Genomic DNA, 25578 nt, shown 5'->3' with positions numbered 1-25578 from the left:
AGTTTTATTTTTGCAGATCACTTTGGAAATTTACAGTGTTGAGAATTATGCAAGGATCAATTTTTTGAAAAAAATAGCCAAGACAGGTTTTTTTAAAATGGTGTAAATATGTATATATAAGTGCATGTTAACATATTATATAAGCGGTCTTTCAAGTATTGGTAAACTTCTCATTGCATTGTGTGTGGGCTATTGTAAACTTCTAAAAGGCTTTTAAGGATGAAGCCATTGCTTTGATTTTTTTAAAAAATAATATGTTAATCTCGATCTTTAGCAAGTAAAAGATACGCTTCATTTGACTAAATCTAAGGATTTGGTGTGGTAAATGTAAATTCTTATGTAAAGAAATGTAATATGGGTCAGCTGCTGTGTTTATACTGGAAAGAAACTGTTAGCTTGAATGGTGTGCGATATGATGTTATTAAAAGTGTTGGTGAGGGAGGTATATGTGACATTTTTTTAATTGTCTTGCTATACATATATATAGTTAATTTTGGTCCCAAGACTTTTATTAATAAAGAAGCACATAGAGAAAAAAATCTAAGCCTGTTTTCTTGGCACTTAATTAGTTATATATGCCCTTAAATAAATTTGTTTATCAAATGTTATCATTTTCCAACCTCAAGTGCTAATATAATGTTCATAAATTAAAGGAAGTGGTGTTGCACTCAAAAGAAAATGTATAAAATTATTTTTGTTATAACTCTATTGACTATAAAATTTCTCCCAGAAAATTTGCATTCAGGGAAGATATTATGAAAAAAAACTACATTGTTATGTCTTTTGTTCGGCCACTTTAGTACCATTGATAACGTATTTCTCGAATAAATTTCTTGAATCAGGAATTTGTCTACAATGTTTTGTTAAAACTTTAGCATGTTATATTCTGTTCTTAATGAAGCTTCTATAGATCTTAATAATCTGAAGACCTCAATTTTAATACTTGTTAATGGCTTTAGCATTTTCTTCTTCTGTATATACTGCACTTTTTCTTTATCCATTTCCAATTGTTAGTATTAACAATTTTGGTACTTAAAATTGGTTTTGTTAGCCATTTAAAAGTAGCTATGAAAGTAAAAAAGAGATTTTTTGTTAAAGTTAAGATATAGTTTATTGCTTTGGTTGAAAGTTTTTTTTGATCATATATTTTCATTGGTCTTGTATATCTCAGCATATTAGATTATATTTGTGTTTGAGGTATTATAATTTGAGCTTTTTTTGACTTTGGTCAACCTAACTAACTATATATACCATTGCAATGATTATGTCAATTGTGAAATTTTAGCATTCCCCCAATCTTTTTTCAATAAATTTTTCATTATTTTTGAAACATTATTTACCAGGATTAAAAAAATCCATTTATCGCGAAGAGACACAAAAGTGAAAAGATTAACAGATTGAAAATGAGAGGTCAAAATAGAGCCTCTTTATGAACATGACCATGTACAGTATGTAACTGTTGGGTTTAGCCTCAACAATTTTTAATATGACAGTGTTGATAGCATGTTAAACTGCAAATAAGACTGTGTTTTGTAGAAACAAAAGTTATTGCTTTAGATGGTATATATATACTTTACAAGTGTTGTTCAACAAAATAATATATATTTTATCTTTGCTTTAGATATTTCTATCTTTTTTTAGCTTTCTCATTTGTTCAGTTGGTTAAAAGGGGATCAGATTCATATGCATTGGTAAGTACCTATAAACAGCCTGACATAACTATGTCCATTTAATGAAGGAAGAAATATTGTCTTGTAGTATACTGTTTAGAAACGAGTTCTTATCCAAGTGCCTGAACACAAGGAGGTATGTTCTAATATTTTTAGTTATTTTGTTAAAGGGCACTTAAGTTACTTTGGGCATAATTGGGATTTGGGCATAATGTTGCTTTCTGGCATACCTGAATAGTACTAATTTTAATGGGTAGATAGTTTTGCGGATGATTGTTTGAAAATGTTTCACAGGTAGTACACAAAGTCTACTTCGCGGAAAAAAAACAACGTTTTGATCGTTTCCGTCAGCTTCAAATCACGATAACAATGGATCGTTTCCTTAGACTCACAAATTTCCAGGCCTGAAAATATTTTCAAAAGAAATGGTTTTTCCAATGAAATATTTACACAAGTATGCTTTTGATGATTTCTTGTTATTATTTTGGTGCCACCATTCTATTTTCATACAAATGAGATGGATCTCTTTTTAGATAAAATTTCCATTTCTTGTTTTTTTTGTGGGTATTAATTTTCGAGAAAGGTATCTTGAATAATCTTTCATGAGTACATAATTTCATTTGGTCAAAGTCAGCACAAAAAGCCTCCAACAGAAATTAGTACCATCAGGGGTCCATAGAACACCATTATTGCATTCTTGTCTATTGTTATTTCAACAAGGTCAATGTCAAACAATGCACTTGTTTATCAAAACTTGCCACAACAAGAAATTTTTACACATGTACATAAGCAACATCAGTGCTTAAAATAAAAATCCACTTTGTTTTCGCACATTTATGACGTAAGGCTTTTCTTGCGCCTTTTTAAGTTTAGTCAAAATTAAACCATTTTTAGATGATAAACAGAGAAATAAAAGCCCACCAGTCTATCAAGCACTCCCATGTGATGCCACTAGTTGATTATGAAATTGTGCAAAACTCCAATGGCAGTGAAGCAAGATTGTTATTTCCTTATCACAAGGTAAACTGTTGTCTTGTAAATGTATTCAAGATATATAATAAGTAAATACAATAAAGAATATAGTATCCTAGATTATTTGCTAAGGCTCAATTTTTATTACATAGCTGGGATCTGTACAAGAGATAATAGAAGTGTCAAAAATCACAAAAAAACCTATACCTGAAGTGGAGATTCTTTCAATATTTAAATCACTTTGCAGTGCAGTACATGCTTTCCATTCTCATGATCCTCCCATGGCTCACAGAGATATCAAGGTAAGATAAAGCACTTTAAAAGAAAAAACTGAGTGAACTCAAAAGAGTTGGTTAAATATGCATTACTTTTTGTATAAACAGAGCAAAACTTAAGGAAACAAAATTTTGCAGGATGAAAATTTTGCAGGATGAAAATTAGTGGAAATGTGGAATTAATTCGGTGGATAATAAAAAAATTATTTTCAGCAGTAATTTAACGGCACAAAAGCAGTTTTTGGTGGAAATTTAATTTATCGATTGCCAAAAAACTTATTTTTTTAAAAAATAAGTTTTTTGGCAATAAGTTCAAACCTTGTGTAGAAATACTCGAAAATTGTTAAATTGTGATAAAAAATTTGACAAGTATTTAATTTGGAGAATAAGTGAAAAAAAATTAGTGGGAAGAAATAAATTTTAGCAGAAATTTGACAGAAATTTTCGTCCAACTTTTTCCCATTATATTTTCTTTCCTTGGTATGCTTTAAAGGTGCCTCTACCTGTATGTGTTCATGATGATATTCAGCTGCTGATTAGTACAATATTATTCGAATCATTTTTTTATTTATTTATTCAAAGAAAACAACAAACAGACAATTTTTTCGTTTTAATTTTGAAGTCTAAAATTGAAGTCGGTGATGCACTGATACAACTCTTGAAGAGATATTTATCTTTGAAACACTTACAAAAGAAGTCTCAAAATTGTTCCTTGGTTTCTTGTTTTTATAAATATTTTATTTGTATTTTGTTTTTGTTTTTGTTTTAGCCTCACAACTTGTTGATTGCGGAAAACTCGACAGCAATATTAATGGATTTAGGAAGCTGTCGCGAAGCTGTTGTTAGGATAAACTCAAGGTAACTTATAATTGCGTTATAAGTTTATATATTTGTATTAGCATCATTTGCTTCTCTTTTGCGAAGAGAAAAACACAAAGTAACTTCAAATCAAAGTATTCATTGATGAACTGAGCTAAAAATAATTCTTTAAAAAATCAGTTAAAATTTAGTCTGTAAAAAGTGACTAAATGTAATGCAATTTACCAATGTTTTTTCCTGACTTTTTTACCTAAACATAAGACGCTTTTTAATAAATAAAGGCAAGCGGTGTCAAAATTTCTCCAAAATTAATAATAAACAAGAAGCCCTGGGGGCTCTAAGAATTTCCGCTCGGTACCAAAATATTTGATGAAAACCTTCTAATTCGTTGTGTTATTGTGCTAAACATTCGAGGAGGTTTGGTACATGAAACTCTGAAGATAAAGCACACAAGTGACATTATATCTTACAACAAACGCAAACAAATCGAAACGTGTCATAATAAACTCACATTTTAAAATAAATTGCTAACAAAAAATACAGCCTATCATTCATGGTTAAAAGTCTTGCGATTGAAACGTTTGTGGTCTTTTAAACGGCATTTAGTTGACAAAAATTCAAACTTTTGTACCATCATCATTTTCAGCATACTTTATTTCTTAACTGTGCCAAATTTAGCCGAAAATGAAGTGGTTTTAATTTTTGGATCAATTTTGGCCTAAAATGGCATTTAGGTGACAAAAGTCAAAATTTCGATGTCACCATTATGTTCAGCATACTTTTTTTGTTAACTTTGCCAATTTTTGTTGAAAATAAAGTAGTTTTAATTTTTTGACCAACTTTGTCTTAAAATGACATTTAAGGTGGCAAAAAATCAAAATTATTATGTCACCATTATGTTCAGCATACTTTTTTTGTTAACTGTGCCAAATTTTGTCGAAAACAAATACTAATTTTGTCCTGAAACGTCATTTAGATGAGTTCCCAGTAGTTAGGGAGCTTGGGTACGAAGTTTACATCTGTGACGGAGGAACGTGTAATCCCAGGGTCGATTTTTTCTCAAAAAATGCTCCAAAAGAAAAAAACGACGGTTTTAAAGAATTTCCTACGCCTTCGGGCGCGGAAATTCAAAAATTTCTTTTTTTTAATATTTTTATTCAAAAAGCCATTCAAATTATTAAGGAGATTACATTATTAACATGGCGAGGTTTTACTTGTTTTCAATAAAAATGTTTTGACTACTCTTACATCTTTTTTTTATACAAAATTTTTACCGTCTCAGTAGTCTTTTATACTAATAAACCTAAAACTCTACGGTTAAGATTAAGCTTTGTTCGTATGGATATTATTTTTGTTACATTTTGCGATATTATAATTATTAAGTTTTCGCATGTTTTCAATAATTTTGCGAAATTAATTTTTGCGATTTTGAGCGCAGCAATTTATACCACGACAATTTATGTTCTTAAGGTAGGTAAGGAAGATAATGATTGCAATGCATGTTGTTCAGAATCGTATTCATCATCAGGAATTAAATTTCGCGAATGAGCATTATTGATTTATTTTGCGGAAGAACTTTTTGTGAATCAGGAACTATTAGTAAATTTCGAATGAAATTCACGAAAATTTGTAGATCATTTTCACTTTTTCTAGAACCATCAGTGTTTACATTTGTTTCATAACATTAACATGCTTTTTTAACTTTTCTTAGGCGATGTTTTTTCTACTTAATTCTTCAACAATTTCACCTAACGAAGGCTTAGCTCCATCCTTTAATCTGCGACAAGTCTCTCCAAGGTGTTTAATTAGACGATATTAATTCGTCTTCGAATAAAAAAACGCTTCTATTTTCAACAGCACATTGCCTTCTACCAGAACTATATTTTTTCTTCGTAGTTGTTTGAGACATTTTGTTTTGTTTATGAAAACATTTGACACCACTTGCTTCGTTTTTAAAATGACGCGCGGAATTGTGCAATAATTAATGAAAAGGCCTGTTGCGCTCCAGCCAATTTTTTTTGACCTTCGCAAACTAGAAAATTCATAATCTACACTTTATTTATAGGAATAAATATTGTAGGAATGCAAGGTCAAGCCAGGTTGTTATTCCTATTGGTTCAATTACTTTTCATTTTAGGCAAGAGGCTTTAGCACTCCAAGAGCTTGCTGCTCAAGATTGTACTGCGGCTTTCAGGTAGCCATATTAGTATTTTTGCTTGTTTGTTTGTTTTATCTTATCTTTTTTTGAGATCCTTATTATTTTTAAATTTTTAAGGGCTCCTGAGTTGTTTGAAGTTCCATCTGAATGTATTATTAATGAGAAGACTGATATTTGGTCGTTAGGATGTACATTATATGCACTGGCCTATGGAGATAGTCCTTGTGATGGAACAGCGCTTTCTGCAGTTAGTCCAAAAATAAAAACTGATGACACGAGGTAAGTACTGGTATATTGTTTCGAGTAAAAAAACCAATATCCGCTCTTATGTTTGAAACACTTCTTAGCCATTTCGCCTGAATGAGAAATTACAATTTTCGCTTTTGAAAATTCTAGCATGCGAACTCAATTTTGCCAATTTTTCTAGTTTTCCAACATTTCAAGACGACATTTTATCTTTTTGTCACATTCATTTTCTATAGAATTTAGTGGACATCAGCATTAAAAAATTAATTTGGGATGTTGTAGCATGTAATGGAATTTTATGACTTATTCGCTAAATTTAATCTTTGCAATTTTTTAAAAACAAATTTATTGTTTTCTTTTTTCTCCTTACTCACTAAAAGCACTAACAAGCTTTTTTTTATTACGTTTTTTTTTCATTTAAAAGGAATATCTTTTCAACCCATTGGTTCTACCACTAATTGCTTGACTTTTCTTTGCTGACCTTGGCGATGTTAATATTCGGGTACAAGTACCTATAATGTTCCTCTTTTTAGGCTTAGGCTTTTTCACCATGTTTTTGTACCTTGGTATCGAAAATGGTCCATTCGCCCGAAAAACTCTTGGCGAATTCTGAAATTGACTTATTCCCGAAAAATAATCTTAAAAATTAGTCAACTTAAGGTAAATGTTTCTTTCTTTGTTTTAGATATTCCGACCATTTCAACAAATTAATAGTTAATATTTTAAAAAATGATCCAGTTGAACGTCCGTCAGCATTAGAAATTATCGAAATGATTAATGAAATTAATAATGAGCAAAAATGACGAATTTATGTACATATACATTCATAGATATTTATTTTAATTTTTATAATTTTTTTTTATAATTATCGCCTGCTTATGTCTTTATATTGCAACAGATGATGAAGGACTTTATTGTCAGAAATGTTAGCTCCTTTTACTGTATTTTCAAAAATTTGCGAAATTAAATCCCCCAAAATATTTAAGTTTATTTGCAAATACTTGGAAGTCTAGAACCGCCAAATTTTATTCCGCGAAAATGTAAAAAGTTTTGAAAAGGAATTCCGCGATATTCTTAGAACCTAGGTTTAATTTCTAGAAATGGCAAGATGTATTTTTAAAAACCTGTTCTATATTTCAGTAAAAAGTATAAACATCTTTGACGAATTCCATTAAACTTGATCAACCGCAAAAAGGCATTTGATGTTATTTTGGAGTAGCAAACTCTATTTTTGTGAATATTTGTGACAACACGGTATGTGCACTTCAACTAATGTCGATTTATTAGAATAAACTACACTTCACGTTTTCGCCAGTAAATTTCTTTTTGCGATCAATAGTTTCGTTTCCTCTTCGAACAACTCGTCCTTTAATAAAAATAACATGGAATATTGTTTGGATATTTTTGCGTCTAACGACATAATATTGTCATACACAGATTGCATTATATCTTCTAATTTTTTTTCTTCGCCACAATATTTTTCTAAATCTCTTTGAATGCTGCTATATTTCAGTTGCAAGGTGTCATTCCCAGGTCTTTGAGTCAATGCTATGTTTGTTTGAATTTGTTCTTGTTGAGTTGATTCAACAAGAAAGGTAACTGGATTCAATTTTTGTTGTATTTCTTCGATCTTTTTTACAAGATTCTTTTTTTCTTCTTTTATAGCCATTAACCTAGCCTCCTTTATTTTATAATTACTTCGTTTCATTTCCAAAAAAGCAGCTTGTTTTTCATATATTTCTTTGATATTATTATTTTGTGTTGCTTCACTTGAAGTCATTTTGTAAAATGTATATTCTAGTATAAGAAAAAGAAATAAATTTGTGAGACGTTTTGTGTTAATGTTACCTGATGATAAATAGAGAGATGTACAAGAATGTTTCCAAAAATCGATCATTTTTTCCGTGTCTTGAAACAAAACTGCGAGCGAAGAAGAAATGAATGTTAAACTAAGGCCGAAAGAAAGTGTTATGCGGGAGGAACTCACGGTAAACTTACCGACAAAAATACTACCTGATTTAATGATACGAAAACTTTTCTGTAAAAGTTTGACGTAGCTTAAATCCGATAACATTTTTACTGAAAGAAACAGCATACATTTGAAGTTTAAATTAAAATCAAACCAAAATTTATTTGTTCTGGAGTGCTTATGTGGCTGATTTTCTGTTCTCGCAGCTGTGTGTTTGACGATACCGTTTACATGTGTAAACATTAGACAACATCAGGATGTTGCGATTACCCATAGTTTAAAGTGCTTCTTTTATTTGTAATTTTGGACGATGACAAAAAGAGGAATAACAAAGATGATATTCTTATTGTAGTATTTTGGTATGTCATATCACCAACGGGACTTTGTGTTCTGTGTATTATTCTAATATACATCATGGTTATCCTCTGGTGTGTTTGTTTTTATCGTTGTGGCGGTAAATCGCTGAGCACTTTATTTCGAAAAAACGAGCAGCTTGAGTGAGATTCAAGTTGAGTGAAAGTTTCGCCTACCATCGCTGCGGGTGCGTGTTTTTGACAAGAAGCGGCCCCTTTTTCAGAAGAAGCTTGAAAACAAAATTATATTTTCCCCCAAATTTATGCACACGATTGCAGCTACAACACCGTTCACGAAATTAAATGAGACAACTCAATATTTGAAGAGAAATAATAACAATTTACATCAAAACACCCCCTCCTTAACTTAATGTTGAAGGCCTGTGTGAAAACGTGGGCAGTTGTCAGACACCAATTACACACAGGTACGTATTATTAAGGGGAGCAATTATTATGTTTTAAGGAAAAACATGCTGTTCAACCGGGCGCCTCACCGTAAATAGGGGCTGAATGTTTCACAGCATATGTTTTTTTAATTTTAAACCTGACATTGCTTACTTTTAGGGGAGTTTTTGCTAATTTAGCTTTACTTAGCTTTGGTTTGAGGCGCGGTAGATTAGTGGTTATAGCTTTTGTACTCTGAGCGGGAGACCGGGGTTCGATTCCTCTTGACGCTGATTCAACACGGGCGAGTGAATGATAATATAGCCCTGGGTTAACCCAAGCCATGTGAGGAAAATTGGGAAGATGGCACATTGTGTAGGCTGTTGGATGTTGCTGAGAGTTGTCTAGTAGAGCGCGGGCCCTAATTGGGTCTGTGTAGCTCAAAATGAGCATTAAATACTCTAGGACTCTCCATCTAAGCCATGGTCCCTCCTGGAAATAATAGACAGGGTATATCCCTCGATATTTGTGGGCCTAGCCATGTAAAATATGCACATTTATCTATCAGTTTAATTTAGATACAGTACTGGAATCAGGACACCTAACATCGTGGATCGCGTATCATGCGCGTCACGCATGATTCACAATGCTGTCGCGATAGTAAAATTTTTTAGTATCGTGAAGGTTGCAATCCATTGTCGGGTCAACTTTCACGATGCATCGTGACTTTCGCGATCCATATCACGACCGTCATGATACATCTTTAAACATTATAAAAGTCACATAATTAATGTCATGAGAGAATAGCGCAATTAAATATGAATAATTGTTTTTTATTTCTTTTAAAGGGAAACTAAGGTCAAAAAAAAATGTTATTAAAAAAAAATTAAGAACGTTGTATAACATCTAAATAAACTATTGAAAAAAAATTAACTCTTAATTTTCATTATTTAGGCTGTTTTAGCCCATTAAAGTTCTAAGGTTTTCTGAAATTAACCGTGTACTCCATTCACGGTTCCTTGTGAACCATACAGAATTATGACGTATGAGCCGCAAGACTCAAAATCACTTAGTCATGGATAGCAGTGAAGAAAGTAGTTGTGCTAGTGAACATAGTGAAGTATATAGTTCTGAAACAGATGAAAGTATTTGCAAAGGGTGTTATGATAACGAACCTGAATATACTGAAAGTCAGTTGAAAAACATTTGTTCATCAAAAACTGCGAATGATATTTCAGACGACGACGAAGATGAGGATTTAGACTCAAGCAGGTTAGAAAACTTACATTGGTGTAAGTGTACAAAATGTGATATACACGAGTTAATGACTGTTGAAGAATGCAAGTGTTGTTTGGAGTTTACAACTTTACTGGGAGAAAAGCTGGAAGAGAATACATGTATTACCTTGCATAAAGATTTTAATATTCTTTGTTTAAATCGCACCGTATTAGAGACAGCAAGCATTAGACATCGCAGATATCAAAATAATTTCAAGGATATAAAATCTTTTCAAAACAAGTAAGCTTATTATTCTACCTTTCAAAACAAATATAAAATATTACTTCATATGCGAAAAAGGCCCGCCCGACCCTAACTTTCACAATAACAAAAATAATTAAAATATCAACAAAAAACATTTTCTTTTCCCATCTCTTGAAAAAAAGATTCTGAATGTTGTAACACCCTCCTTCGTTATGATTAATATATGTTTAAAATTACGCTGCTTGCTAAAATCTTAAATTTTTTAGTCAATATAATTTAGGAAATATAATTATTATCTTATCATTAAATCTTTTTCAATAATATTAGAACAATAATTAAAACAACGTAAAATACGCATGTCGGAACACCCTACTTCGTTATGAAATAAATAAATAATTTTAATGTCGCAAAAGACTTTAAATATTGACTGCGCAAGAAACATTAAAAGAACACTTAACTTTTTTATTAAAATAAATTTGTTGTTTATTTATTATTTATTTTAAATTATTTTAAATTATTAAATTATTTTATTATTTTAAATGGGAAAATAATAACTTGCTGTATTAATTTCGAACCAGCCTAAGTATAATCTGCTGTATATCTTTCAAAACAACGCAGGTATATTCTGTATAATTTTCGAAACAGCACAAAAATAATTCTTGCTATACAGCTTTCAAAACAACACAAAAAAACTTTTTATCTTTTCACCTTGAGTACTAGTTCCATTTTTTTAGTGAGACAAATTATTATTATTTTTCCTTTACCACTAAAAAATATAAACTGCGTGCGTTATGCAAAAATACATAAAAAACAGTTGTCGTAACACCCTCTTCCGTTGTTATTTTTTAATTATTATTTTTTGTTGTTGTTCCGACCTTACATTTTTATTTTTCCATGAACTTTCATTAAATCAGATATTTGCTAATTTAACATTCGCTTATACAAGCAAAACATACATAGAAAAATATGCTTGTCGTAACACCCTCCTCCGTTTTTGTTTTCTTTATTTTTTTGTTCCGACCATTTATACATTCTCGATAAAATTAGTTTTATTTCGCTGACCGTTAGACCGTAAACTAATATCCACTTTGCGCGTAGAACAAGTAATTAAGCTGGAGTCACCTTATTTCTAAAATCCAATTTCTAATAAAAATACAAGTTGCAAAAGAATTTTTAAATGTTAAAAAACAAAAACAAAGACACAAGATTAGCTATACACATTTATTTTTATTATTATTAATGTTATTCACAATCCATCGCGACAATCATGATTAATAGTGACGTTCGCAATAGCATTGTTATTTTTTTTACATCACGACTATTGCGAAGCTCTTCGTTAACATTTTTACTATCGCGATGGTCACGATAGGATCGCGGATCGTTCGTGTCGCGTATGATACGCGCTCACGATGTTAGGTGTCCCTATTCCAGTACCGTACCTAGGTAGTTATAGTTCTTGCTTAATCAATCTTCTTTTTTGAGAGTTTGACCATGAAACGTCCATATTTTCCCTTAACTGATAGTTGTACCACATGACATTCTGATCAGAGAAATACTGGAGTAGTTTAGTAAGCCAAACCAAGAATGGCACAAATCTTGTATTAGAAGATTGTCTCCTCAATGGAATGGCCAAAGTCAGACATTTTGCTCTTTCTGGATTTTTTGTCTTTAAATTTAGAGGATGTCTGAAAAAAATAGATACAAAAAAATCTCAAGCTTCAAAAAAAAGTGAATAACTTTTAAATCAGGATTTAAAATCTTATGAACTTGTGCACCTTAAATTGTAGTCCTAAACTAAAAAAGCACAAACACAAATAATCAGTATATAAAATTTGTATATATATATATATATTGGTTTGGTCAATTTTTTTAAAAAAATTGCTCTAATTGAATTGTAAATGAAAAAACACTCTTGCAAAGATCTAAAAATGTAATTATGATAAACAGAAGATAAAAGGGCTTCCGACTTGCAAAAGGTTTGTATAACGTGTAAGCGTAAGCTTACATTCAGACTGTACTGTATATGTTTGTTCATGGCATCATACATAAATAGAACTCTGTGCATATCTTCATGAGACTGTCTCTTAAAACTATTTCCCCTTCTATTAAATACAAGGTTTTTTGTCAAGAACATGGTTTGACAAATTAAAAAATATACATAACATATAATACACAAGATTATTTTTACTTTAGACAAAGAAAAATCTTTTCAGCAATCAAATTAACTCTCTTGAAAACAAGCTGCCATAATCATCATGTATCCAGTTTACAATAAATTACATAAGTGGATATTGATATTTAATGCACATGCAGGGTAAAAGTTATTATATTCATTTTTCTTATAAGTTTTTTAATTCTTGCAATTCCAGCTGTCTAAATTAATAATGATATTTAAATCTATTCTGGATTTTTCTTACTGCTCATGTATTCAAAGATTTAATTGCTAATAATGTACAGTACTGGAATCAGGACACCTAACATTGTGAGCGCGTATCATGTGTGACACAAATGATCGCAATAGAAAAAATGTTATTAAAGAATTTAGCGATAGTCGCTATATATAAAGAAATAACGAGCAATCACGATTGTCACCATTAATCGTGCATCTTATAATATATTTTTATTGAATATTGGATTTTAGAAATAAGGCAAAAAAAATAATTGATTGTTCTACAGGCAAAGTAAATAGTAGCTTACGGTCCACAAAATAAAAATAATTTTATCGGGAATGTATGGTCAGAACAACAAAGAAAATAATAAAAATATAACAACGTAGGAGGGTGTTATGACAAGCATATTTTTCTATGTATTTTTGCATAACACACACAGTTTATATTTTTTAGTTGCAAAGAAAATAATAATAATAATTTGTCGCACTAAAAAAATGTAACCAGGGCTCAAGGTGAAAGGATGAAAATACTTGCATGCCCAAAAACTTGTTTTTAAAAGTATGCAGCAAGAATTTTTCTTTGTTGCTTTGAAAGTTATACAGCAAATATTTTTTTAAAGTTATACAGAATACACTTGTGTTGTTTTAAAAGTTATGCAACAAGTTATATTTGAGTTGTTTTGAAATTTATACAGCAAGTTATTTTTCTCCCACTTAAAATAATGAAAAAAACAAAAGTTATTTTGATAAAAAGTGTTCTTTTAATGTTTTTTGCACAGTTTTATAACAAAATCTAAATTTAAGTGCTAAATCTTTTTACAGTTGCAGCCCTGTGAATCTAGGTCAGCACTCGGCAATGCCGACCTGAAAAACGACCTTCATTAAATTGAAGTCAGCTTGCACATGCCGACCTATATTCTTTCCTTGGTCGGCATGCCGTGAAAATTAATTTATTACGTCGACAAAACTGACCTTCTTACACAAACAAGTATCAAAAATGTAGCTTCAACAAACTGTTACCTTCTCCATATTTTTCTCGGAGCTTTATTTGCTATTAACAAGATTCTTCAAGATAAGTTGTCAATATTTAAAGTCTTTTGTGGCATTAAAATTATTTTTTTTAAAACCATAACAGAGGAAGGTGTTACAACAAACGTATTCTACCTTGTTTTTATTATTTTTCCTTTATCGACTAAAAGTCTTAGATTTTAGCAAGCGTAATTTTAAAAATATATAATGATCTTACAAAGGAGGTTGTTATGAAGTTAGAGTTGTCTAAACAAGAAAGAAGCTTACAATGACGAAAAAAATTTTTGATTTAGAAAAACAACAAAAAAAACAATTATTTATATTCAATGGCTTTATTCTCTCATCACATTAATTAAGTGTTATTATAATATTTAAAAGATGTATCATGATAGTCGCGATGTGGCACGTGCTCTTGTGCTTATGGAGTTCGCTTCGTAATCACAAGGTCCGTAGTTCGGTTCACAGCGCGGTCATGGAAACCAAAATAAAAAATGCTGGGTGGTTATTTTTGCAGTTTGTAGCATGTGTTTTTATGTTACGTGAACTTGTAGTAAAGTTTTTTTTGCATCCTTTACAAGAGTTTGAAAAGATGAAAAAAATGGGCAATGGTTTTTGTTATGAGTGATTAAGTAAGTAAGGAAGTAAAATATAATTTCAGGGCTTATCCATTTACAATGGCTCTTCATCCCAATAAAATAAACTAAAAATATATTACAGAGAAAATCATCATCATCATCATCATCATCATCATCATCATTCTCGGCTTAACGTCCGTTTTCCATGCTAGCATGGGTTGGACGGGGTAGATTAATGACCCTCTTGCAATCTGATCTGGACTGTGTTAGATCTAAACTCACCTTCCTCTGTATCAAGTCTGTCCTTATAACCTCCTTATACAAAAAAATAATGATAAAATAATATTAAAAGTAATAGAGCCAAAGAGACTAAAAGAAAATCAAAGCTAATGCATGTGATAAATGATGGGTTACAATACGCTGCACCATATACTTTTATTTGAACAACTGTTGTAGGCAAGTTATTTCTTGAATAATTTAAAAGATGTTTGGCGTGAAGAATCCTTTTACAATGTGCTCCACCAGATATGTGGTGCAGTTTACATGTATTAACTTAAGCTGTTAAGACCTAACATTCAACACCAGATCAGTCGCTGGTTATAAATATATGCCTAATGTAAAGTTATTTAAGTGTAATGTGTCTCATTGTTGACGAAATAAATCTTTGCATTGATTTCATTGTCACCGTTCTTTCTTGTGTTTGTTTACACCATTTTGCCATGTAGAAAAATCTAAATCTCACCATCAAATAGCATAACCCTGTTTGTTGCTTTATTGAAAGAGTTAGTTTCCGCTGCTAACTCTCTAGCTATATAGCAATACATATCATCTTTAATTAATTTAAGGAATATATTTAACCTCATAAGTGATTTTTAAGAATACTGAAGCTTAGCAAAAGTTGTGGTCTTTGTAATAATATGTATGATATTATTACAAAGACCACAATTTTGAGGGAAGAAATTTTTATGTTAAGAAATTTTTGTTGAAGAAATTTGCCCATCTAGACTAATTATAATTATAGTTTTGTGACCTACATTTGAAAACAAAAAGACCTAAATATTTATAAAAATATCCACATTTGCTGTTCTAAAAAATTTTTATAGCCCCGATTAGGGGAGGTTTCTTCCGCGAAATATGCCTTTCAGTTTTAACTCGTTTCTGGTCATGAAAATTTGTTTCCTTAGGATATTCTACAGAAATATTAGATTTTTTATATAAGTTTCTCTTGGTTGGCACAGGACACACTTGATGAATAATGTTCAGCACAATGGGAAAAGAATCAGACTCACCAAAGAAATTCACAAGAAACATAACGCAGCAACATGTTACTCTGGCCAACCCCTGTTGATGAGAAACAAGGGTTTGCAAACATGCAGTAAGTAAGCAATTAGCTTTTTTAATTAGACTCTAATGATGGTATCGTTTTCTGATCTCAAGTTTGTTTCTGTTATGGTGTTTTAGTAAAAATATATAAATAATAAAGAAATTCATAAAAAATATACTTACTTACCCTGCACTAAATCAATGCAGACTTGTACTGCAATAATGTAGACTTTTCTAGATTTCTAAAATGTATTAGAAATGTACTAAAAATCTTTTAAACTGTTTTTAGGTTATTAAAATAATAATAATAATAATAATAATAATAATAATAATAATAATAATAATAATAATAATAATAATAATAATAATAATAATAATAATAATAATAATAATAATAATAATAATAATAATAATAATAATGATAATAATAAAAACATAATTACTGCATGGATTGTTAAAAAAATATCAAACATTTAAAATACCTGACCAAACAAGACTTTATATTCAATATATAACCTCTTATTTTTGAAAGAATTTGCAGACTAAATTCACGATTTTAATTTCATCATTAATTTGTTTATTTTGACTACATTTTTACAGCATCAAGCAACATGGGGAAGTAACAGCAGCATTCAGGAAAGCCTGCATAATTGGCAACATAAAAAAGGTACCCTGTGATGTATATTTTTAAATACACTTAGATTTGTCTAGAGGTCTTTCGTCCAGAAGATATATTAGGTTTGTTAGGCCACTTTCTTTAAGAAACTAAAAAAATGCAATCTAAGCTCTACCATTGGCTCTACCATTGGCAAGCGTTCTGCGACAAAAAGTTCTATTGAGGACTCAATTATTGATCTGTTTTATGGTTCTGTTTTTGTGAAACTGTGTTTATGATTAGCTTGTGTCTAAAAACCTCTGCAACATTCAACTCCACTGTGAACAACTATCATTCCTTTAAGAAAATTAGTATATTGGTAAATGTATAATAAAATAAGAGCAATTGCTGAGCCACAATTTTTAGATTCCCTGCGCTGTCAAGTTAGTCAGACCTTCTACAGTTATAAAAAAAAAGATTTTTTTACTACTAATTCAGCGAGTACAAGTAATTTATTAAATGCTATAATGAGGATAAAACAAACACATAAATTTACAATAGTTTAAATCATAAGTTAGACACGCTCTGTTCAAGCCGTGAAACTTGAATAAGTTCCCCCTTTGTGATAAACGTATATTTGGTTAGGCATGTGGGAATACTTTATTGTAAAGAGCTTATTTTGAAATTTTTTTAAAAGAGAGGCGCTTAATTGATAGAGAAAATGCTAGATCATGAATTTATTAAGTTCTTAGTTAAGACAAGCAATTTTTTTCTTGCCTTATAAGTGTTTATATAGGATAGAAGAACAACTTTAAGAATATCTTTACCTTCATTCATAATCTATTTGAGCCCACCACCTAAGCATGAACTTTTTAGTTAACCATTTCACCACCCCTTTTTTGTTGTTATGTTAAACTTCTAACTGAATTTAAAAACCATTTTCTGTAAATGCTTATTTTTTTATGCTGATATTTTGTTGGACAACAAATATAAAAATATTTCAACCCTTATGCGAAATCTAAGTGGTTCGTCATTATACAATGTAGCTGAAACCTTAGCATACAATAACTATGACTCATACGTAACTTGTAGCTTAGATTAAATATTTGAGATTACAGAAGTTAGAGTTATTTTGAAAGTAAATCATCATTGAATACTGACGAGAAGAGAAAAATTAAATTTCTACCACAATCTTTAAATTAAAATTTTAATTTAGAGATTGTGATTGAATGGATTGTTTGTCATATTTTTGCCATACTTTGAGCCTCATGCAGTATTTATGTTCTTCTTCTAGTAACAATTATGGTATCTGGGTAATTTTCTTATTAAATTTTTATATATTAGGTTTGTTGTCATGGCAACTTTATATCCAAGATATGATATATTCATATCCAAAATGTTGTGTAGCAAAGAAGGTAAACATTTATTATGGATAGCTCATAGTTTTTGTGCATCAGTGAACTATTATACTAGTTGTTAAAACAATATTAATTTCCAATTCCCTAGCGCTAAATAGATTAATAAAAAATATATAAAAAAACAACTTAAATGTCAAAGGAACATACACACTTCCTAACGTTTCAGTTTCTTTTGGACTGTATCCTTAGCAGATAAAGATTCAACAGGTGTTTGCATTTAAATATTGATGGTGAATGAATTGAAATCTTGTGCGATTTGACAACTTGTTGAATGTCATGAATGATTGAAACTTCATTTCAATTATATTAATTTATTAACTTACTATTTTTTTTTTCTATCTCCTTCAATGCTTTTTCGATAAAATTGGTGAAGAAAATTTAAAACACATATTGAGAAATTTTTAAAAAGTTGGTAAGATTTATATGTGTAGCCAAAAATATTTATTTTTAATTGTGAAGAATGTACAAAAATTTCGTTGAACATAATTCACCATTCGTTTGATTCTGCAGTTTTGAAAAAACTTTATAAGAAATTTTTTTTAGAAGCTGTTTGCTGTAGAATTATTAAATTTGTTGTAACTTAAATAACGTTGCAACGTAAATTTGTTGTGGACGTTTACATCAGTCAACGTAGTGTGTGTTGCACTTTAGATACAAACATATATAAATTACAATTTTGTATGCACATATTCGTTGATACTGATTTGTTTTGTTTTTCATTTTAGCATTGTCACTATGAGCTCAGTCAAGTTACGTTCTTCTGTAAAAAGTCTTCGTGATACAGAACGACCGAAATCTTCCGTTTCCTGGAAGGATGATTTGGATGACAATCCAAAAAGTGACCCTCATCTCAAGGAGGAACCAGAAGTCGTTTCTGGTTTCACTAGATTTACAAGAGGGATAAAGGGTAAAAAAACTCTGCTTTGTTTTACAGGTTAAGTAAAAAGTAAATATTTTTGTAGGGCTTAAAAAAAGGGTCAGGAAAACTTTTGAAAAACTGAGAATTGTAATTTTTTATTTTCTGGATGATTTTTTTGATTTTGGTTCTCTTTTCTGGTAGTAGCTTTTTTGTTGTCTTTTTCGTTTTTTGAGGAAACCTTTTAGAAGTTGATTTATAATTGATTATGATTATGATTTATAAGGTTTACGAAATATCTAAAGGAAGTGCTATGGTTTTCAAAAAGCAGGATGTTTTGCTGAAATATATGAATTGTTTGATGCGTGTTTAAGCCTCATACTCATGAGAAAAAAAATACTTGTGAGAAACCTCAATTATTGATCAAGCAAAGCTCTAACATTATCATTGATATGACGGATTTTAATCTGTTTTTTCTTCAGGTTTTTGGAGTACCACTGAAATTGCAGACACTGATGAAGACGATCGTGATTCTTTCGTTCGTGTTACTATTCGAGAACTTGTGATCTATCTTGGTTACGTTATTGTCATTTGTTTAGGTAAGTGACATATTTTTTGTTAATAATTCTGGGCATCTTATTCCTTTTTTAAAACTCTAATTTTTATAGTGGCGTTTCTTATGCTGGATTCGACGATGTATTACCTGACAAAAGTCATGCAAGGTAACATTGATAGATACTATTTATAGCTGTTATTTTGTTTATTTTTTGTTAAAATCGGGCCTAATTATACCTGTAAGTGTTTCTAGAAGTACATTATGTAACATCTTATCATCTAAATATTTAGGATTATTCGTAGATGGACCTGGTTTTGACGGTCTTAAAAACGAATATGAGTTTTGGGACGTAAGTTCTTCTTCCATATTTTTTGTACAGGCTTGTTCTTTTTTTCGGCATAAATTATAATCTTTTTTCTTTTTTTTAGTACGTAGAAAATGGCCTGCTTGATGGATTGTATAAGGAGCAAAACTATGATGGCTCCGATGTGCATTACACAGAAATCGGATATATCTTTTCTGAAAACAAACTATTTGGTCGACCGCGTTTGCGGCAGGTTCGTGTTAGGAAAAACACGTGCAAGTACGCTCGCTATTTTTTTATGTTTGTAATGAGCCCTACGAGTTTAAGTTTACTTTTTATCCTGCTTTTGAATTTATTACTTCTAAGATTTTGTTTTTTAGAATTCATCCCACCATGCAAAAGACAATTGATGTATGCTACGCTTACTTTTCTGAAGAAGCGGAAAGCAAGGTGCAACTTCGGCCGAATAATGCCACAGCGTAAGTGACTTCTTAGTATTGCAGTAAATTGTGTTAACGAGCGTGCAACTCGGTATTTTAATTTATTTTTTTTCAGTTGGAATTATCGATCAGCAGAGCAATTGGAAGGTCGGGATTTTCTCGGCCGTCGTACAACGTATGGAGGTGGTGGCTACACACAGTTGCTTGAGGAAAGCAGAGCTGGTTCTGAAAAAATTATATCAGCCTTAAAGGTAAATTTTTTATTTAGTTTTTAATTAACTAATTTTAAAAAAAAATTTCTGGGACAATCATTGTTTTTATTTTTAGCAAAATCTATGGCTGGATCGTGGCACAAGTGCAGTATTTATCGATTTTACGGTGTACAATGCCAACATTAATTTGTTTAGCATTGTAAAGTAAGAGAATTTTGTTACACGTGAACAGGAGAAATTGCTACACGTTTTTTTTTTGTACAAAAAACAAAATTTTTGTGTACAGACTGGATTTCTCTTAAACTTTGAGGAGATTTTCTAAAAATATATAATATATTATAGCCTTAAAAAAATTCCTTTTAGCAAGCTACCTGTTGATCTATTAATTTGCTTTCTCAATGTTCTCAATATTTTTTGTGGGTTAGCAGTTGAAAGTATCTATAATCTCAGCGTCAAATTAAGAAACATCGTGTTTCTTTTAAAAATACTTGCTATTTTTATTATTGTTGTTGTTATTGTTGTTGTTGATTGCGTTGTCATCATTGTCTCTTTTGTCGGCATATTTAGATTGCTGTTCGAGTTCACGCCTACAGGAGGTTGTGTGACGTTTAGAAAAATTATCACCATAAAGTTACTTCGCTATGTAACGGCCACTGACTACTTTGTCATGGCTTGTGAGGGCATTCTCATTTTATATTTGATTTTTTACACCGTTGAAGAAATAATTGAAATGAAGAAGCTCAAAAAGAAGTACTTCAAAAATTTCTGGAACTTCATTGATTTGTGGGTAATTTTACTGGGTTATGCGGTGGTCTGCATTAATTTGTATCGTACGTTCAAAGTGGGAACAGTTTTGAAGGACATCTTGGACAACAGAACGCAGTTCGCAAACTTCGAATTGCTTGCATACTGGCAGGAATTGTTTAATGATATTGTTGCTGTGGCTTGCTTCTTTTCGTGGATAAAGGTATCAGATTTAATTTGGCAATGGTTTATAATATTGCGAGTCATCAGGTTATAGTGCTCAACGCCTTGTTTTAGATTTTCAAGTTTATCAGTTTCAACCAAACGATGGCTCATCTCCAAGGTACCCTAAGTAGAAGTGCTGGCGACGTGGCTGCATTTACCGTCATGTTTTTCTTGATTTTCTTTTCGTTTGCGCATTGGGGCGTCCTTTGCTTTGGTTCACAAGCAAAAGATTTCCATGTCTTTTACATTGCATGGTAAGTGCCAATAGGCCAGGATAAAAACGTTTAAACGTCGAGCAGACAAAGCATGACAAAGACATACCGTTTGTTTCACGAGTTTTTCTAAAATCTATATTCTGTTTTGGTTTCATTTAGTTTCACTTTATTTCGCATCATTCTTGGAGATTTTGACTTTGCTGCACTGCAAGCAGCGAACCGGCTGTGGGGACCAATTTATTTCGTGGCGTACATCTTTTTCGTGTTTTTTGTGTTATTAAACATGTTCTTGGCTATCATTAATGATACCTACGCCGAAGTGAAGGAGGAAATGGATGAAGATGACGCTGTTGATGTTGGACAGATTTTTAAGAAAGGTTATGATAAAATGGTCGATGATTTGAATTTGAAACAGAACAAGGTCGATGATATTCGCAAAGCTCTAATGGCAGCTGATACAAATAACGACAACATGATTGAGTATGACGAATGGCGAACTGAGTTGAAAGCGTAAGCTTGCTTTATTTTCAGTAAATTTATTTTTTTAAAATTTTTTTAAAGGCTTCATAAACTATACATCCGTAAAGGTTCGACTAAACACCCTTACCCAAATAACTTTTCCTTTGGATGAACACCCAGGCAGAGTTAGATTGTACGTAACGAAATTGTATACGCTTTTTCAATTTAGTCGTGGCCATCACGATGCGGATATTGAAGCGATATTTGCGAAATACGACGTTGATGGCGACCGTATATTAAACGAACACGAGAGAATCAAAATGATGAATGATTTAGAAGGACAGCACGTAAGCAATCATAACTCAGTACTTTTTAAAATTTCTTGCCGAGTAGTACATTGGAAACTGTATAGTCTTTTTCCAATTTTCTAGGCGGATATTTCAGAAGAAATTAATGACGTGAAGGCACGGGCTGACCCAACTAAAGTATTAAGCAAACTTGCCCTTAGAAATGAAGATGTTGAGGAGAGCAGTGAATCTGAGGAGGAGGAGGATGATAGTGAGCGTGAAATTGGATACGAAGAATATAAAATGTAAGAATTTATTCTCCCGAGTATGCTAGCCTGCACACTAGCGTTGCCTATGACATTTTTTCAATTTACAGGCTTTTTAAACGTGTGGACAGAGCCGAGCAAAGCGTCAGTAGTATCGTTTCAAAAGTAGAAAGCGTCTTGATGAAGCTCGAGGCTATGGATCAAGCTAAAGCGAAACGACGTGATACGATGAGTCGATTGATAGAAAGTATTTCTGAATATGAAGCCAAGGTTGAAGATGCTGAGGAAATCCTTGCAGCCGAAAGTAGCTCTTGGGGCAGCAAGTCTTCTGTTAAACGCAATGGCTCGTCTACTAACTCTTTTGGATCAAGAGCAGATAGCAGTTTATCGCGAGCATCCCCAAAGCAGGGTAAGAATCCAGAAGAGCAATCAGCTTCTGACAGCTTTAGCGCGCCAGTTAGTAAAGGAAGTTCTGCCTCGGTAAATGTAAGTTAACGTTATATTTCTTATTGCAGGGTTGCAACAGCCCTGTTTTATCCTGAAATTCCACCTCTTCTGCCTAAAAGTTTTAGAATTTTACATAATCTTTTCCTTGTTTCATCTGCAAACTAAATACTTTTTAAAATTTTTAATTCGTTTTACGTATAGATTTGTGACAAATATGTTAAAGTTACTTGTTCTTGATTGCTTTACCTATTGACCTATTGATCAGGGAGGCGACAAATTAAAAAGGTTTTCGATAGAACTCAGGAAAAGCGAATTCCAAATTAAACTATCTGTGGCCATCCCCTTTTTAATACATTTTATTATTTTGAACTAAAAATTTCTCTCTTTATAATTATGAGGAGATCATGAATTATTTCCTTTTAGGTTTCCAACTAAAGATTTAGAAGATGAACACAATTTAAAAACGAAAGAATTTGAAACGCTTTTCTAGATACCACACAATTTTTTATCAGAATGTGACTGTAAATGTAACAGAATGTAAATAAAAGAAATTATTAAAGGGATATCCGTTTGACAATTAATACTTTGCTTGAAGGTATATCCCTGCGACAGTTAATACTTTACCTGACGATTTGTTTTTTTTAAAAAAAGCATTTTTCTCACTGCTAATTAATGTGGTTAGTTTATTTGGTCACCTGTAAAAATTTTATATACACGTTGAAAGTATTTGTAAATCGAATATTTATGAAATATCCTGAACACTTTATTGAGATTTTTATTATCCGATACTTTAAACTGGATAGCAACTACCTGTTTTTATTCGGAGCCACACGTATGACGTCCTGCAGAAGCCATTGTCACTATTTGTGTATTTTGTAAGGGCAAATCTTTTTTCTGAGAATACCAGCAAGAAAGGGGAAAAAGGAAGTGTTGTGCGGTTGAGAATCTGGTTGCAGTTGGTGACGAAGGAACAAGTGTTCAATTTTCGATTGCTTAGAAGTATTGCAACAATAGCGTTTGTGAAAATTTATTAAACTGCAATATGGTAAAAATTAAACCACTAAAAAAATATTTTTATTAGGAATAGTATGCGTCAGAAATCCGTGACTTTTCTGTTTTTATCAGATTGCAAAAATAGCAGCCTGTGAAAATTAAAACCCGAGAATAAAAATCGAAATCCGTTCACAATTAAAACAACAATATTTGATGAACATGTAATTTTTGAAAGAGCGATACTACAATTAAATTAGGTTCATTGATGTGCAACCAGTTTCTCTTGCTTTCTCCAATACGTCTATGACATCAGCTGGTCTGCAACCTTAATAAGTCTTATCAAGACCTGATTGTGACTGCAAATGTTTGTGCACCTTTCCATCAAGGTTGAAGGACGAATATTAACTTCAGCCGTTGTATTTTGAACAACGTTGCAGCATTTACTTCGTTACAAATTGTGTTTGCGAAATGTTTTAAAACATTCTTATTGAATCCCTTTACTGGACAGGAGTATTATTATGAAGCGTTTATTTTCACACGAAAATCTCAGCAATATTTTTATACACTTCGCAGCCTGGAATGTTCTTTCAGTTTTTTTTTCGATAAGGTTGCGTAACAAGATAATTTAACAAGTAAATAGAGGAATAAATAGTTAAATAAAGAAGATTAAACGAAACTTAAGAAATCAATTTTACCTTTGCGCGGAAACTTTGTTCCATAGTTTACATAAAAACCAATGCATCATTTCATGCAAATATGTGAAGTCCCCCTCGCCTTTTTCGAGACCGCACACCACGAAAAAGAAAAAGATCCCTGGGGACAAAATAAACTGTAAGAGTGAGGCAAGCGCGGGAAACTGAAAATGAAAGTGCATTTTGGATGATGGATAAAAAATGTGTCTGCATTTTTTCAGGCAAAGTAGTCGTCCCAACCCGTTCTCTCTTCAAAAGCTGCTTTGGTCTTAGGTAACTAGTTAGCTACTGAGAGGGTTTATGCCAACATATAGACCTTGTTGAATGTTTACATTTTCCGCGTCAAGCCCTTCTGGCTCATTGTAGGACTTCAGTTAAAAAAGTCTGCCAAGATGTAGAAACTGTAGCAACAACACTGCAAGAGATTTATATATAAAGAGATTTTGTTGTTTACAGTTTGACTCAGCAAGTGTTTTTTATTCAGAAAGTTGGTAATAAACTTCCTACTTACTTGTCGCTACAACCATGTGAGTACACACAGGACTGAGGAGGTGGTAAAACACCTACTAGTAAAAGTTGTAATATTGACTGAACTCAGCCTAGCTAGCACTATGGCTTTTTCCCAGGGGCCCATATGGGAAAGATGAAACCTGTTTGTGACACCAAAAACCATTAGAAAGCATTTCTCCCTTGATATTAAATGTCCTTTGATCAAGGTTAAAGGTTACCACATGAAAAATCTTTAAGTTCTTTAGAAATCTTTTTCTTTTTTTGAAAAATCTTAATCTGTTCTCGAGATATTTGTCTTAAAAGTTGCGCTAATTATGCAAAATTATGACGCCATGAGTTAGCATTGAGCATAATTATGGTAACTAAATATTGAAATTTATATATGTAAAATGTTCAAAATGTGTCAAAGTGAATAGCCTATATGGCTTGTCAAAAATGTTAAATATAACACCCTTACAGAGTATACTCTTGAAATCATAAATAATTAGTGAATCTTTTTTAGTCCAAATTCTAAAGGACCAATCAAGAATTTTCAAAAAAATATTCAAATTCCTAGAGAACCTTTCAAGCTCTTTCATATGCAATTAGCTTTATTTTTGCGTGAGGTAACCTTCAAGATTCACACAAACAAGAAGAGGTCCAGGCCTTGAAGCCTGTAAATTCCTGCATCATACCAAATAGAGGATCCCTAAGTGCAACATTAAGGAAGAGCACA

General features: G+C 31.5%; 3 protein-coding genes across 8 annotated transcripts; 2 read left to right on the top strand and 1 right to left on the bottom strand.

Moving 5' to 3' along the window:
* The first annotated feature begins 247 nt into the window (after nucleotides 1–247).
* LOC130655675 (probable serine/threonine-protein kinase DDB_G0291350) lies at nucleotides 248–8104 on the top strand. 2 transcript variants are annotated; one of them, XM_057458457.1, is made up of 9 exons: nucleotides 248–442; nucleotides 1642–1691; nucleotides 1771–1806; nucleotides 2565–2690; nucleotides 2795–2944; nucleotides 3687–3775; nucleotides 5874–5930; nucleotides 6012–6173; nucleotides 6826–8104. In XM_057458457.1, exons 1-9 carry the CDS (start codon nucleotides 355–357, stop codon nucleotides 6941–6943), a joined length of 876 nt encoding a protein of 291 aa, XP_057314440.1. In that variant the 5' UTR covers nucleotides 248–354; the 3' UTR covers nucleotides 6944–8104. The 2 variants fall into 2 exon arrangements, with proteins under 2 accessions (XP_057314440.1, XP_057314441.1); XM_057458458.1 differs by lacking the exon at nucleotides 248–442 and having other exon boundaries at nucleotides 1759–1806.
* LOC130655676 (uncharacterized) lies at nucleotides 7441–17235 on the bottom strand. The gene is made up of 3 exons (XM_057458459.1): nucleotides 17067–17235; nucleotides 15832–15886; nucleotides 7441–7937 (listed from the first exon to the last, which is right to left on the bottom strand). The coding sequence occupies exons 1-3, from the start codon at nucleotides 17070–17072 to the stop codon at nucleotides 7441–7443; spliced, it is 558 nt and encodes a 185-aa protein (XP_057314442.1). The 5' UTR covers nucleotides 17073–17235.
* LOC130655674 (polycystin-2-like) lies at nucleotides 8750–23434 on the top strand. 5 transcript variants are annotated; one of them, XM_057458454.1, is made up of 20 exons: nucleotides 8750–8887; nucleotides 12522–12642; nucleotides 15560–15696; nucleotides 16245–16311; nucleotides 17584–17654; nucleotides 18383–18564; nucleotides 18996–19112; nucleotides 19182–19235; nucleotides 19360–19418; nucleotides 19498–19652; nucleotides 19754–19852; nucleotides 19929–20064; nucleotides 20141–20229; nucleotides 20593–20992; nucleotides 21067–21248; nucleotides 21369–21719; nucleotides 21898–22015; nucleotides 22100–22260; nucleotides 22332–22707; nucleotides 23092–23434. In XM_057458454.1, exons 6-20 carry the CDS (start codon nucleotides 18393–18395, stop codon nucleotides 23101–23103), a joined length of 2481 nt encoding a protein of 826 aa, XP_057314437.1. In that variant the 5' UTR covers nucleotides 8750–8887; nucleotides 12522–12642; nucleotides 15560–15696; nucleotides 16245–16311; nucleotides 17584–17654; nucleotides 18383–18392; the 3' UTR covers nucleotides 23104–23434. The 5 variants fall into 5 exon arrangements, with proteins under 5 accessions (XP_057314437.1, XP_057314438.1, XP_057314435.1 ...); XM_057458455.1 differs by lacking the exon at nucleotides 12522–12642 and having other exon boundaries at nucleotides 8761–8887; XM_057458452.1 differs by lacking the exon at nucleotides 8750–8887 and having other exon boundaries at nucleotides 12517–12642.
* Nucleotides 23435–25578: the final 2144 nt, after the last annotated feature.

Source organism: Hydractinia symbiolongicarpus, chromosome 8 (genome assembly GCF_029227915.1).
Source record: "Hydractinia symbiolongicarpus strain clone_291-10 chromosome 8, HSymV2.1, whole genome shotgun sequence".
NCBI classification, from domain to species: Eukaryota; Metazoa; Cnidaria; class Hydrozoa; order Anthoathecata; family Hydractiniidae; genus Hydractinia; species Hydractinia symbiolongicarpus.
The sequence above is the reverse complement of the archived record's forward strand: the minus strand, read 5'-3'. Positions and strand labels throughout refer to the sequence as shown.